The sequence below is a fragment of the Pan paniscus genome, chromosome 1 (genome assembly GCF_029289425.2).
Source record: "Pan paniscus chromosome 1, NHGRI_mPanPan1-v2.0_pri, whole genome shotgun sequence".
In the NCBI taxonomy this organism is placed as follows: Eukaryota; Metazoa; Chordata; class Mammalia; order Primates; family Hominidae; genus Pan; species Pan paniscus.
In genome coordinates, this window is record NC_073249.2 from 33,491,532 (window position 1) to 33,505,807 (window position 14,276).

A 14,276-nucleotide genomic window follows, 5' to 3' on the forward strand; every position below is an offset into this window, starting at 1 on the left:
GAAAACATCTAATGTACTTTATATATATATAAATATATATATTTATATATAAATCTATATATATAAATCTATATATAAATATATAGATTTATATATATAAATCTATATATAAATATATATAGATTTATATATATAAATCTATATAAATATATATAGATTTATATATATAAATCTATATATAAATATATATAGATTTATATATATAAATATATTTTTATATATAGATTTATATATATAAATAGATATAAATATATTTTTATATATAGATTTATATATAAATAGATTTATATATATAAATATATATATTATATATATTTATAAATATATATATTTATATATTTATAAATATATATAATATATATATAAAATATAGATATATAAATTTATATATATAAATATATATATATTTATATAGATTTATATATATAAATATATTTATATATAGATTTATATATATAAATATATTTATATATAGATTTATATATATAAATCTATATATATTTATATATATAGATTTATATATATAAATCTATATATATTTATATATAGATTTATATATATATATACCTACTACCTACCACAAAAATACTTAGAAATTTTTTTAAAGAATAAAATTAGACCCCTATCTCTCACCATGTACAAAAATAAAATCAAAATTGGTTAAAAACTTAAGTCGAAGACTTCAAACTATCAAGTTCCTACAAGAAAACATTGGGGAAAATCTATAGGACATAGGTCTGGGCAAAGATTTCTTGAGCAATATCCCACAAGCACAGGCAACCAAGGCAAACATAGGCAAATGGGATCACATAAGTTAAAAATCTTCTGTACAGCAAAGGATGCAATCAACGAAGTGAAGGAACACCCCACAGAATGGAAGAAAGTATTTGCCAACTATCCCTCTTACAAGGGATTAATCACCAGAATATATAACAACTCTATAGGAAAAAACCTAATAATCCAATCAAAAAATCAGCAAAATATTTGAATAGACATTTCTCAAAAGAAGACATACAAATGGCAGTCATATGAAAAGGTGCTCAGCATCATCAATTATCAGAGAAATGCAAATCAAAACTATAATGAGATTTCATCTCACCCCAGTTAAAATGGCTTATGTCCAAAAAACAGGCAATAAATAACAAAAGCTGTCAAGGATGTGGAGAAAGGGAACCCTTGTACCCTGCTGGTAGGAATGTAAATTAGTACAACCACTATGGAGAACCATTTTGAGGTTTCTCAAAAAACTAAAATTGAGCTACCATATGACTCAGCAATCCCATTGCTGGGCATACACCCAAAAGAAAGGAAATCAGTATGTTGAAGAAATATCTTCATTCCTATGTTTGTTTCAGCACTGTTTACAATAGCCAAGATTTGGAAGCAACCTAAGTTGCATCCATCAGCAGATGGATGGATAAACAAAATGTGGTACATATATACAATGGAGTACTATTCAGCCGTAGAAAAGAATGAGATCCAGTCATTTGCAAGAATTTGGATGGAACTGGAGATTATTACATTAGATGAAATAACCTGGCACAGAAAGACAGATGTGGCATGTTCTCACTTATCTGTGGGATCTAAAAATCAAAGCAATTGAACTCATGGGTTTAGAGAGTAGAAGGATGGTTACCAGAGGCTGGGAAGAGTAGTGGAGGGTTGGGGAGAGAAGGGGATGCTTAATGGGTTAAAAAAATAGAATGAATGAATAAGACCTACTATTTGATAGCACAATAAGGTGATTATAGTCAATAATAACTTAAGCATATATTTTTAAATAACTTAAAAAATGTAATTAGATTGTTTGTAACTCAAAGGATAAATGCTTGAGGGGATGGATACCCCATTCTCCATGATGTGCTTGTTTCACATTGCATGCCTGTATCAAAACATCTCATGTGCCCCAATAAATATACCTCCTATATGCCACAAATTAAAAAAAAATTAAAAAATTAAGAAAAAAATTGTTCTTAAGTGATTAAAACTAAGATGGCTGGGTAATTTAAGCTCTGTATTGGGTATAAGCAGAATATACTTTTTCTAAACCTTGTGAATTTTTTAAGTGGTTACAAAATATTATAGGATCAGACTTTGTAATTTCATAAATATTATTATTACAAATAATGTATCCAGAGCGATCTCAATTATGAAGTCATCAAGGATGGGTAAGAAAATTACAGAGAGAAACAATAAATCTGAATGTACAGTGCTTATCTTCAAGTAACTTAAAAGGAACTATGAACAAATGTTCATAGTTTTTTGGGATACATTAAATGACTTAGTGATACTTAAGAAGATACTTTGATTGATGTTACTAAGAAATAATAAATGAGTAAAGCATGATTGTAGTTATGGTGTGAGTAATGATATGACAGGATCATGTGATAGACATTGGGGGTAAGATAAAGATCATAACAATAGCAAACACTTATATAGTACTTATGATGTGTACTTTATTATATTAGGTATATATTATATTGTGTAACCACTTGATACATTAACTTATTTAATCCTCCCAACCACATTCTATGAAATATATACCATCTTAATCTTTCGTTGATGAAGAAACTGAGGCACATAGAGATTTTGGTACTTGCTCAGTAAGTAGCACAATCAGGATTTGAACCCAGATAAGTTGACTCTTAACCAATACACAGATCTGCCTCTTCTGTGATTTAATCAAAATAAACTCTAAATAAAGACATTACAATAAAGACATTAATTAGCTGCTAATCAGCTAATTAAGTTAAAAATGTAAAAAGTGCTAATTGAACGTAAAGGAGAGTGACAAAAGTGTGAAATGTTCAGGATTATCTAATATAATAAAAAGCTTATCAAAGGTAAAAAAGTTTTCATTGGAAAAGATTCATGAACAAGCATTCTAGAAATTAAGAAATGGTAAATGGCCAATAAGCATGTTGTAAATATTTCAATCATAGTCTTTTGGTTTTCAGTGCTATCTATAGACTGACACCTTCCTTATGTATATATGCTCAGGCCTAAACACGTGAACTCCAGTCCCCCGTAGCCAATGGCCTTCTAAAAATATCTTAGGCAATCCAGAACCAACAAATTTTTTTTCTTCCTACACCAAGTGTCCCTCCCTTAGACCAGAAGCTTAGGAGTCAAGCATCCTTCTTTCATTCTCTACATCCCTACATCTGTTCCATCATCAAATCCTCTATGAACAATACTTTCCAGACTCACGTCAATGAGGCTTCTGCCTTGGGTCTGCTTCATTTGTGCTTCTCCCAGTGACTTGCAAATCTCAACTCAGATAAAACCTCATCAGAGAGGCCTTCCCTGCCTATCGCATCTAACATGCTAACTTTGCTCCACTCCCTCCCTCATCACTCTCAATGCCCTTATATTAGAAATGCTTCTTTTTTTCTCATTAAATGTTAGTAGACTTTATTTTTAAGAGCAGCTTTAGGTTCACAGCAACATCGGGCAGAAGGTGCAGAGTTCCCATTTATCCTTGCCTCCACACGTGTATACCCTTACCCATTATCATCCTCTTCCACAGAGTGGACCTGCACTGACATGTTTTTATTACCCAAAGTCCATAGTATACACTAAGATTTGCTCTTGGTGTTGTACATCCTATGGCTTTAGGCTAATATATAATGACATGTACCTACCATTATAGTGTCATACGAAGTAGCTTCACTGCTCTGAAAAGCCTCCGTGTTCCATCTATTCATTCATACAGCCCTCCCCCAACCCCTGGCAAACTCTGATCACTTTTTATCGTCTCTATAGTTTTGCCTTTATCTTTTTTTGTCTTTCATCTCACCCCTCTTAATAAAAACCATTTTAATTTGTTCATTACTATATTCCCAGGTTATGGAATAGTGCTAGGCATATAATAGATGACTTTTAAATAGCTGCTGAGTTAATGAATTATTATATATATACACACACATACATTATATCAGTCATATGTAATTATATACAAATTATATGACATGTAGATATATAATATATTTAATGATATACTTGTATTATTATTATATATGTATATATAGATATATATAGGCATTATATAAAATACTCATTTTGATGGGGATACTGGGAAGTGGACCACTCATATCTTAGTGATGGTAGTATAAATTCAATGTTCTGGAAAACAATTAGTCAACTAATATCTGAAATAGTAGAGTATTCATCCACGTTTACCCGATAACTCTAAAAAGTGTCCCTAAAGATGGCATCATTCTGTATCCATCAATGTCAGCTTTGTTAAGTGAATGTTCCACATCTATAAAAATAGTACATGCAATTATTTGAAAAGTTATGCTACCAAAAATACTGACTGGCATATATTGTAAAGCAAATAAAGTTTACTAAATAATATGTAAGTATTCATCTTAATGTTTTTCTTAATTATGTGCACATATATTTGTATAGAAAAAAGACAGGAAAGATTATCTATAATAATTTTACCGTGGCTATCTCTGGGTAGTGTAATTATGGATCATTGTTTTCTTCATTTGTTTTATAATCTTTAAAGTTTATATCATAAATATATTTGTACTTAGGAAAATACAGATAGTACTTTTAAAAGAGTTCTGTTCAGTTCTCCAAGAACTGAATTTTATCATTTGTTTAATAAGTATTTCATGAGCAATACTAAACTCTCAAAATTTGTTAAGTGCTCTGAAGTTTACAGAGATAAATAAAAAGCATATCTGCTCTCAAATGGTTTATGTTATCATTACCTTGGTTTATCATGGGACAAAGCAATAATTAGACTTAAATTTAAAATTTAACAGGGTTTTGAGAGGTGAACTATGGTCTTGAAAACAAGAGGGACATGTATGAAACCACAGGTTTCTATCTACTATTCATTGAGACATGTTGCTTAGCCTTTTCTAAACTCAGTTTTTATATCTGTGAAATAAGAACATTGAGAGAAACGAATGATAAAATGAATGTACTCTAAAGTAGTATTTCAGATTTCATTTGATAATACCTCCAAGCAATTAATCTCATTTATGTTAAAAATATTTTTCACATTTTTTTGTAATTTATTTGTAAACAGAAAATATGTTCGGGATTCTAACAATTGTTGGGAGAATGAGAGAAATAATTTTCTCTGCAGATCTTTCCCCCATCAACTCATCCATCTTTCCCCCATCAACTCATCCATCTTTCCAACCATTGATTCATCCATCCATTCATCCAGTTTTTATAGGATCTTTCCTAGACAAAGCACTGTGTTGGGCACCATGGTATCTCTTTAATTACTTTGCTCCTTTAACAGTCCTTTAAGACTATGTATACATTAGAAAATAATTAATCTGGTATGGTCAGCTATCTATATGACCATTTTGAGTCAGCTACATAGCTGATATGAATGAACTTGATGAACTCCAATATTAAGCAGGCCAAAATTAAGATGCTCAGTGAAGTTTCAGCAGCATCACTTGAAGAAAGGAAAGTCAGTGTCTTCCTGTGTTGGGCTGTGGCCCAAACGCACAAGGAGTGTAAGTTTAAAAGGCATTCTCAAACTGGAACACATCCAAATCAGTTAACAAGGCTAGAAGATGGTTGAGAAAACATACTATATGGAAACTAGTTGGAGAGAACAGAGATATTTAACCTGAAATGGGGAAATTTAGTGGAAAGGAAGGCAAATGCTTAAAAATACCTGAGGTTCTAGCCCACGAATGGTACCAGAAGCTTGCTCTCAGGGATTAGAGGTAAGGTTCTAAGGAGTTCAGTGTTGTTAGCATGACCAACCATATGCACCTTTTGCCCAACATAGTCCCAGTTTATGCCTGCTGCAGCTCAGTTCACTCCTATTAATTACTTAGAGTGCCCCATTTCACTCAGAATGTCTCAATGTGAACAAAAGGTTATATTTGCCCTAAGTTTTGTAGAACCCATACAATTCTTTGTTCTACATCAGAAAGAGCTTTCCAATAATAAAGACTATTCAATAATGTGATGGGACAACTTGCCAAGTGACTATTTTCCTGTCACTGGTAAGGCACAAGCAGAGGCCTGGGGTCACCTGTCTGGGATGTTCTAGGTAAGGATTCCTTATTTGGTGAGAGGATAAAGTTGGTGACTTTTAAGTTTTCTGCCTTCTGATTTTAAGATTCTGTTGTTTTATTTTTGAATATTCTATGGTCAAATATCAGATCCATGACATACCTACGAAAACACAATTTTTAAAATATACTTTTTCTCTCGCTAACATGAAGACTTCTCCATTTTACATTTCATTGAATTTCTGTGGATGTTGACTAATTCTGGAGATGTGGCAAATTCATACTAGTAGTTCTGTGTGTGATACCTTGTGGAAGGATGGGAATCCCTGCTATGATAAAGAAATTAGACCGGCAGGTACTGTTTAAGAATATGACCTGGACAGAAAATAAATCCAACATTTATTGCAATTTGTTTATTTAATATTGTAAATGGTTTGCTTTTATATAGATTTAATATATTTAATAGTTATTCTATATTATAAATCATTTACTATAGCAGGCTGTTTCAGGGTGTAAAATTAAGAGCACACTGCCTTTGAACTTAAACGGCCCATGTTAGAATCCTCAGTGTGCCAGTTACATCAGTTCTGCGATTTGAAATAAAATATTTAACTTCTCTCTGAGCCTCACCTTATTCCGTATATCCTACAAAGAGAAAACACTACAATTTTGGAGTGTAATTCTGAGGATTAGAAATAATTATGTTAAATAACCTTGTACACAGTATGCTTTCAAAAAGTTCGCTCTGGTGAAAGACTGTTTTGTGAACATGAAATCTATTTTAACCTACTTGTCACTATTTAATGCTGCTCTGTTTGTGCATCCTTGTGTTCAAGGTTGACTGTCCATTTGTTAGCACATCTGCATATTCCTCATAATTAATATCTTTTTAAATGACATATGGTTTAGTGACTGGAAATCGAGTCTTGCCTTCTGTTTTCAATTTGTTCATGACTCAATGACTCAATATATGTGTCTGAACTTTAATTTTCCATTCTGGAAAGTAGAATTTAAAACCCTTGCTCATATGTAGCTAGTTCGGAAAATGATGAAGAAATGTGTAATCCAAGGATTTTGAATATGTGCCAGGCTATTCAGCGATGGAGCATATAGGTAAAAGGCCGCAGTTTCTCTAATGTTAACAGAGAAGCCTAAATGAGAATGCCAAAAATGTAATCCCTGAAGTGAGGGGATAATTTGGGGTAGGCTAGAGTCAGATTCCTAGTGAATTAGCAAGAAGCACCACATCTAAATGGAATGAGCACAGGAAGAGTTGGTGGGAGCCCTAGGGAATGAGGCTGAGAACATCATTAACCTGGATGAACAACTGATAGTACCCCCAGGGCAGTGCTTCTGCAAGCCAGGGATCTCTGAAAGACAAGGCCCAGTGCATCCCTCGAAGTGAGTTTCTAACTTCCGAGTCCCCCATAGCTTTTATACCTCTTTTGTGCTGAGTACTCTTTTTTTGGTGATACAGTTATTTGAGTCAGGTCTAATCTGTTAAACATGAAGTAGATTATTTTATTCCTCCTTCTAACTATTCTGCCCTTTCCCTGCCTCTAACAAGAACCTTGTGCAGAGTGGTATTCAGTATCTTGTATTATAGAATTCAATTTGATACAAAATATTACAGGTTTATTTGATATTTTAATGCAGCATTTTATTTCACTATTTTGAAATGCACACACACAGGCAAAAAACAAAACACACCTCAAAAGTAACATGTTGGTGGGATGTCCTGAGAAAGAATTCAGTGCATATGAAAAGCACAGTGAATTCATTTTCTCCCTAAAATATTCTTCTTCTTGTCCCCACAGACTTGGTAGCCACCAACTACATTTGTAAAGCCTCTGTTTTTGCCTTTGAGAGCTCACCCCCAGAGTTTTATAAATCTGCAGGGAGCAAAGGTTTAGGACATGTGTAAATAAATCATTTTATATTTTTTCGTTTGTTTTATTTTGTTTTGTTTTCTTAGAGAAGTTTAGGACATGTATAAGTCATTGTCTATTTGGTTTTTTGTTTTCTTTTGTTTTTCATATAGATGAGAGTCCAGTGGCGTATATCATTTTTAAAGTTTAATAAAATTATACATTCAAAAGATTATACCATCTCAATTATTCCAATCTGTGATTTAATTTATTGCTTAATGTTTTGTATGAATTTGATTTTCTGAAGCAGGTTAAATTTGAAATTTTATTAAAAACCCACTTCCTTTGAATTTATAGATTGGGATAGCTGTTTTATCTAGTCGCTGTGTAGAATTAGTATTTACTGGACAAGATGTGTTGATTCAGGAGATTGTCTTGGAGCGTTTGCCCCGTGAGGGTCATATTAAACTTGAGAGAAGCTCTTTGAGCAACAGAGCATCTTGGAGACAATATATCAAGCTGATGGATACAGGGCTCTTTTGTTAAGAAACCAGCAGTGGAATTATGGCTGGCTCCCAGTTATTGCTTTGGTGCTAAGGAGCCTCTAAGGATTAAATCTAGGATAAAAGGGGTTAAACAGAGGGGAAAGGAAGGTTTCCAGAATTCAGTGTTACTGGAAGCATACAGAATGAGTAGTTATATACAAATAATTTAAGATGGCCATTCTGTTTGGAAATATTTCACAATTTAATATATTCAAAGTGTACCAATTTAGTGGAGCATATTGTTTTGTTATTACTCAGAAGAGAATTCATGACATCTTATTATTATTATAAAGCCTACTTTGGGGCACTTCTTCCTACTTTCTTAATAGAAAGGTAATGTAGTTTTTAACACATAAGGGGTTTTGTGTGCATATTAAAAACTAATTTTTTCAGGGCTAATGACTTGAAATTCAGAATTTGGATTTTCAATTACATTATACTCCTTGATGTAGAAAAATTAGGCAAAAATAATCAAAAGAGAGACATGGTTTTATATGTTATACATTGTATGCATTTTGCACTTTATTTTTTGCCTGTGTTTTCACAGTGCTCTTTTTTCTATACATGCACTTATTATAAATCAATTAAAGTATATATGTCAAATAAATTATGATTGTTTAAAACCATTTGTGTTCATAGATAAAATATCAATTAAAAAGCCTTTAGCAATGAATGTCCTTCAAACCAAAAATGTGAAGGTAAGAAGTGGATAGTTGGCCCTGGACAGCAATCTTCTTGCACTTTCTAGTCATGCCACACTTTTACTAATTGAGAGAATTATTTCATATCATTTCCTCTTTCTTCAAGCCTCCATTTCATCCACCCAATTTGTCACTGAGCCTTTGCTTTTATTTTGCTCACTAAGAAACTGCGCATCATCAAAGGAGATCTTTGCTATTATTCCATCACTGAATCTACTCACTGCTCTACATCTTCATCTGTGCATTCACTTTTGCACAATGGGAGAACTATCCCTGCTCTGTTTGGCAGCCAGTGTGCACTGACTCTCAATTGATTCAAATGTGCACTGGCTCACCTCTCTCTTCCCACACTAGGACTTTGCTCTGGCAATTCTTTCTTTTACAGTATCATTTCCCCTAATCTGTGTTAGATTCTTCCAACAAACATGCCTATATGCTGCAACATCTTCCAGTCTTTAGAAAACCTTCCTTTGATATCATGAGCTTTTCTAGCTGCTGCCCCATTTTCTAATCCCTTTTAGAATAAATTCCCTCTAAGTGTTGTCTAAGCTCACTGTATCTGCCCTTTACCACCTCATTGTCTTCACAACCTTAGCTCAGACTGCTATGCCCAGCACTGCACTGCATCTGTTCTTTGCAAAGTTATCAAATACCTGCACTTGGCCAAATGCAAAGTTTCAACTCCCAGTCTTCTTCTTCCTTAAACTCTCAGCCGAGTTGATACAGCTGATACGTTCTTCCTTTTTCGTGTGCCTTCTTTCTTTACTCGGCTTCCAGTCTGCACCTTCTCAGTTTTTCTCCTACCTCACTGACCACTCCTTCTCAGTATCCTTTCCTAGAGAGGCCTCCTCCTGACCTCAACATTTTGGTGGATTCCAGGGCTCGGTTCTCAGACCTCTTCTATACTCATTCTATCAACACTCACTTCCTAGTTTATTTCACCATCTCAGCCTTTAAAGATCACATATACGCTGACCTACAACTCCTATGAAGGCTACAACTCCTATGAAGACTTTTCCTCTCCCTCTCCTCCTTAGTCCGTGTTAGCCACACTGTTCCTTAAACACAACCAGAATGTTTTCCTCCTTACTGCCTTTGAATGTACTGCTATCTCTGGCTGGATTACTCTTCCTCCAGACATTCGGATGGCTACCTCCCTCATGCCAGTGAGGTCTCTGTTCAAATATCACTGAATTGCATTTTCTTCCTATAATCTTCCCATCGAATTGAAGTTGTTACCTAGTAACTAAAACTGCCCAATTCTTTTTACCTTCTCTTTCCTTACACTGCTTTATTTTTCTACAAAGCACTTATGGCCACCTGGTATTATTGTATACACAGTATTCATTTGTTTACCACCTGCTCCCTCCACTTGAATGTAAGCTACCTAGGGGCAGGAGTGGTGTCTATTTTATTCAGTGCTGTTCTTCTTCCACATGAAGAGTACTGCTTAGCACAGAGTGGAGCCTTAATAAATGTTTATTGAACAAATGAATGAATTATTAATGAACTCAAACCCATTACAGCAGATTGATGAAACATGTAATCTAATTCTACTGTTCTCATCACTGGTCATTCATTAGCCTCATTGTTCACAGACAGCTTCTTCTGAATTGGAGAGTACGTAAAATTGACACACTACACAAGGTTATGTATAAAATAAAGTTGAAAATGGACCCTGATATTTCATTTGTTCTCATTATTTTGATCACTTCTCCTTCTTCACCAATGGCCTCTGGTAATTTGTGGTCATTAGGAACCTATATTACAATAATCAGAATGTTCCCAACAAAGTATATTATACTAGCAATTAAATTATGCTAAAGAAAGTTCAGGTCAGTCCAATGTAATAATAGTAATAATAGTTAGTGACTAATAATTACCAGGGTCTAAAATCAGGTGCTTTATTTATATGATCTCTGAACTTCACAACGATTCTATAAAGGAAAAATATTATACCTACTTTAGAGATCAGAAAATATAGGCTCGGAGTCATTAGGTCATTTTCCTAAAGGCACAGAGTTTTGCTGAATTTGCTTTCAAGTTTCTGAATAGCTTTGGAACAAACTGATATGATTTGGAACAAGCTGATATGACAGGCTCATTTGAGTTATACCAATTGGAAAAAATTAATTAAATAACCAGAGTCATCTTATCAACATTTTTTAGTAGAATAGGCTTTAGTTTTACACATTCCTGTTAGGCCTTCTAGAACCATTCAAATAGATTTCCCTGGTAGATTGTACCAAGGAGGTATGTTGAAGTCAGAATAGATTTGCTGGAGACTCAACTAGACTAGAAAAAGTGGTATGCATGTTCTAACTTGCAAAATTGAGTAAGGGCAGGAGAAGGGATAACTGTGAGAAGAGTAATTGTATAAAACACATAGGGAAAAAAGTTTACTTTTTATATTTTCATGGGTGAGCATTAAGGCTGGAATACGCTGTATTCAGCCACTCATGTTTATTTATCATTCCAGAAAAATACAATTTTAGCTAACTTCCCTTCCTCCAAAAAAAAAAAAAAGGAAAAGAAAGACATTGTGTTCACATGTAGTGGTGTGATTAAGGCAGCAATGGATGATATTGGGGGGTTGAATATGAGATCTGAACTGCTTCAGTGTTCAATTGTTTGGTCTGTTGAACAAAGAGTTAAATGAAAAAGGTACTTTAATATTTGCTTCACTAAATTCCCTCCATGTTTTCAATTAGATAAACAGAAGTACAGGTGGGAATGTGCTGCATATTCATTTGTCTTGCTGTTTGGGGGCCGGCTTTTAAGACTGAAATACTAATGTAATTGTGTTGAAATGAACAATAAGGAAGTACAGGAGTTCAGGAATGAAAATGTTAAATTAAATGGACCATGTTTAACATTGTTGTTGATCCTGAGGAACAGTTTTTCCAGTATATGGAGCATTTCGATTCCATCCAGCATATGTTCTCCACAGTTTTCTCTGCTCTAATTCATCTGTGTTTTTCGACAGCTCCAGATGGCGTGCTGCCTCCCAGGCTTTCATCTGCCACTCCAACCAGTCTTCAGGTTGTCTGGTCTACACCAGCTCGTAATAACGCTCCTGGCTCTCCCAGATACCAACTCCAGATGAGGTCTGGCGACTCCACCCATGGATTTCTAGAGTGAGCATTCTACTTTGTCCATTCTATCAGCTGGGTTATACAATATAGACATAACATTTTTGAAGAGTAGGTCAGTTCTCATTTGCAAAAACTATAGGTTACCTTTTAAAAGTACAAAAAAACCCCAAACAATTAGAGGATAATCATTTGCTTTGCAAAAATATCTATTTTTCATTTATGTAGCATTTAAAGTAAGATTTCTTCCCACTGAAACTTTTCATGAGCACATGCATTACATAAAGCAATGAAACTAACAAAATGATGTCTGAACTGTCGCTAACAAATTATAATACCTATTCTACAAATCCACATGGCAGTCAGTCTCAATACTACTAGGATTTACATCTCGTATAAACACAAGATTACAAACTCAGCCAATGGCTACCTATTTTAAAAGAGATCTCATTTGATGGCAGAAAATTACAATACTTAAATGTATGTTGACATCCTCTAAAATTTTTTTGTAGTAAGAAATGTACTTGCTTTTATTTCTTTGAATGTCGAAAACTTCCTAATTGACATTTATTTCCCATACAGGTTATTTTCCAATCCTTCTGCATCGTTAAGCTATGAAGTGAGCGATCTCCAACCGTACACAGAGTATATGTTTCGGTTGGTTGCCTCCAATGGATTTGGCAGTGCACATAGTTCTTGGATTCCATTCATGACCGCAGAGGACAGTAAGTGGTCTGAACAATACACAGCCAAATGTCTTCTACATAGGGAGTTTAAAATGTCTTCAATTTTTTCCAAAGCAAAGAAATGAGCCTCCCTTATTTACTTGTTGTTTAGTGACAATAACCTTTTCTAGGGCAAGAGAGTGAGCAAAGGTGGTCAGTCTCTCCAGAAAGAAGAATAATGTGGTCTTGGAGGATTGGAGGGTTAGGCCTACAGACAGGACAAAGTAATTCACTATAAATTATGATATGGCCCCATTCTATCCTTCAGGGTACATCTTAGCGCCCTGCAAGAGAAAGGTTGTCATCTTCTGCTTTATGACTGAATGTTCTCTGTTTCGGAGAAATTCTGGCAGGCAGAAGAAAATGAAATATGGACCTTACTTCATGAGGCTGCTTACATATACTTGTTCCTGGAAACAGGTTTCATTTTCCTGCTTCTACTCATACCCCAAAGACAGCCTTCAGCATAGAGAAGTATAATCTGATAGCAGTATATTACAAAAGGTGGATTGAGATTTCTTTATTCAACCAATAAAGAGAATTTTCTAGTTGTTCACTAAAAAGTTATTTTTGCATATATTTGCTAGATTGTATTTGGGAATAAATACATGACTATAACATTTGGTTTTATACAAATTACCTCTATAAAAGCATATATATGAAAGTAGAGGGGTTTTTAAAGAAAAGTTAGAAATTAAATCAAGCTACACAGAGTGAATAAGGACATTGTATCTTTGAACAGTTAGGTTTTTTGAGTTAATCTTGTGAAGTCTTTTAATCATAGGCTTCTTAGGCGATGTTCTCTGCTGGCCCATTGCCATGCTGGCTGTATATCCAATGAGAACGTTAAGTGACTTTCAAAAGCCTAGATATTAACACAAAGGTATGGTATTTGCAACAATATCAATTGTTTATTAAATGTATTGTTTTATTTCTATAATACCTTTAATTGCATTATTTTAGTGAAGATAAGACATCAAATTAGACATTATCAGTACAATCTATCTTGTTTAAAGTTGACTTTATTTTTACAAAAAAAAGCCACCATTATGAGCAATAATGTATGTTACTTAATCCATTTCTTCCAATTCGTAATTACTCCCTGGGAGAAAGTTAGCTACTTTGCAAGGGGACACTCAGTGTTTTTGTTCTCAAGGGTATCATTTAGTAAATTATCAGCACAGTGCAATAAATGGCACCCAAAGTCCAGAAAGCATTAATTCACCACCTTTTAGGAGGAACATTACATACACTCTGGGGAATCTGGACACCATGATCACCAGATTTATGGACTGAAGAATTCACACTCAAAATAGATTTTTGAAGAAACATTTGAAACAACT

At 33.9% G+C, this 14,276-nt stretch overlaps 1 protein-coding gene across 1 annotated transcript in view; it reads left to right on the plus strand.

Annotated features, from left to right (window-relative positions):
- Positions 1 to 14,276, plus strand: part of USH2A (usherin) — an 800,680-nt gene that overhangs the window by 510,128 nt on the left and 276,276 nt on the right. The window contains exons 39-40 of the mRNA XM_003814150.6: positions 12,103 to 12,253; positions 12,791 to 12,933. Of these exons, the coding sequence (XP_003814198.3) occupies positions 12,103 to 12,253; positions 12,791 to 12,933 (294 nt within the window). The remainder of the gene's footprint in view (positions 1 to 12,102; positions 12,254 to 12,790; positions 12,934 to 14,276) is intronic.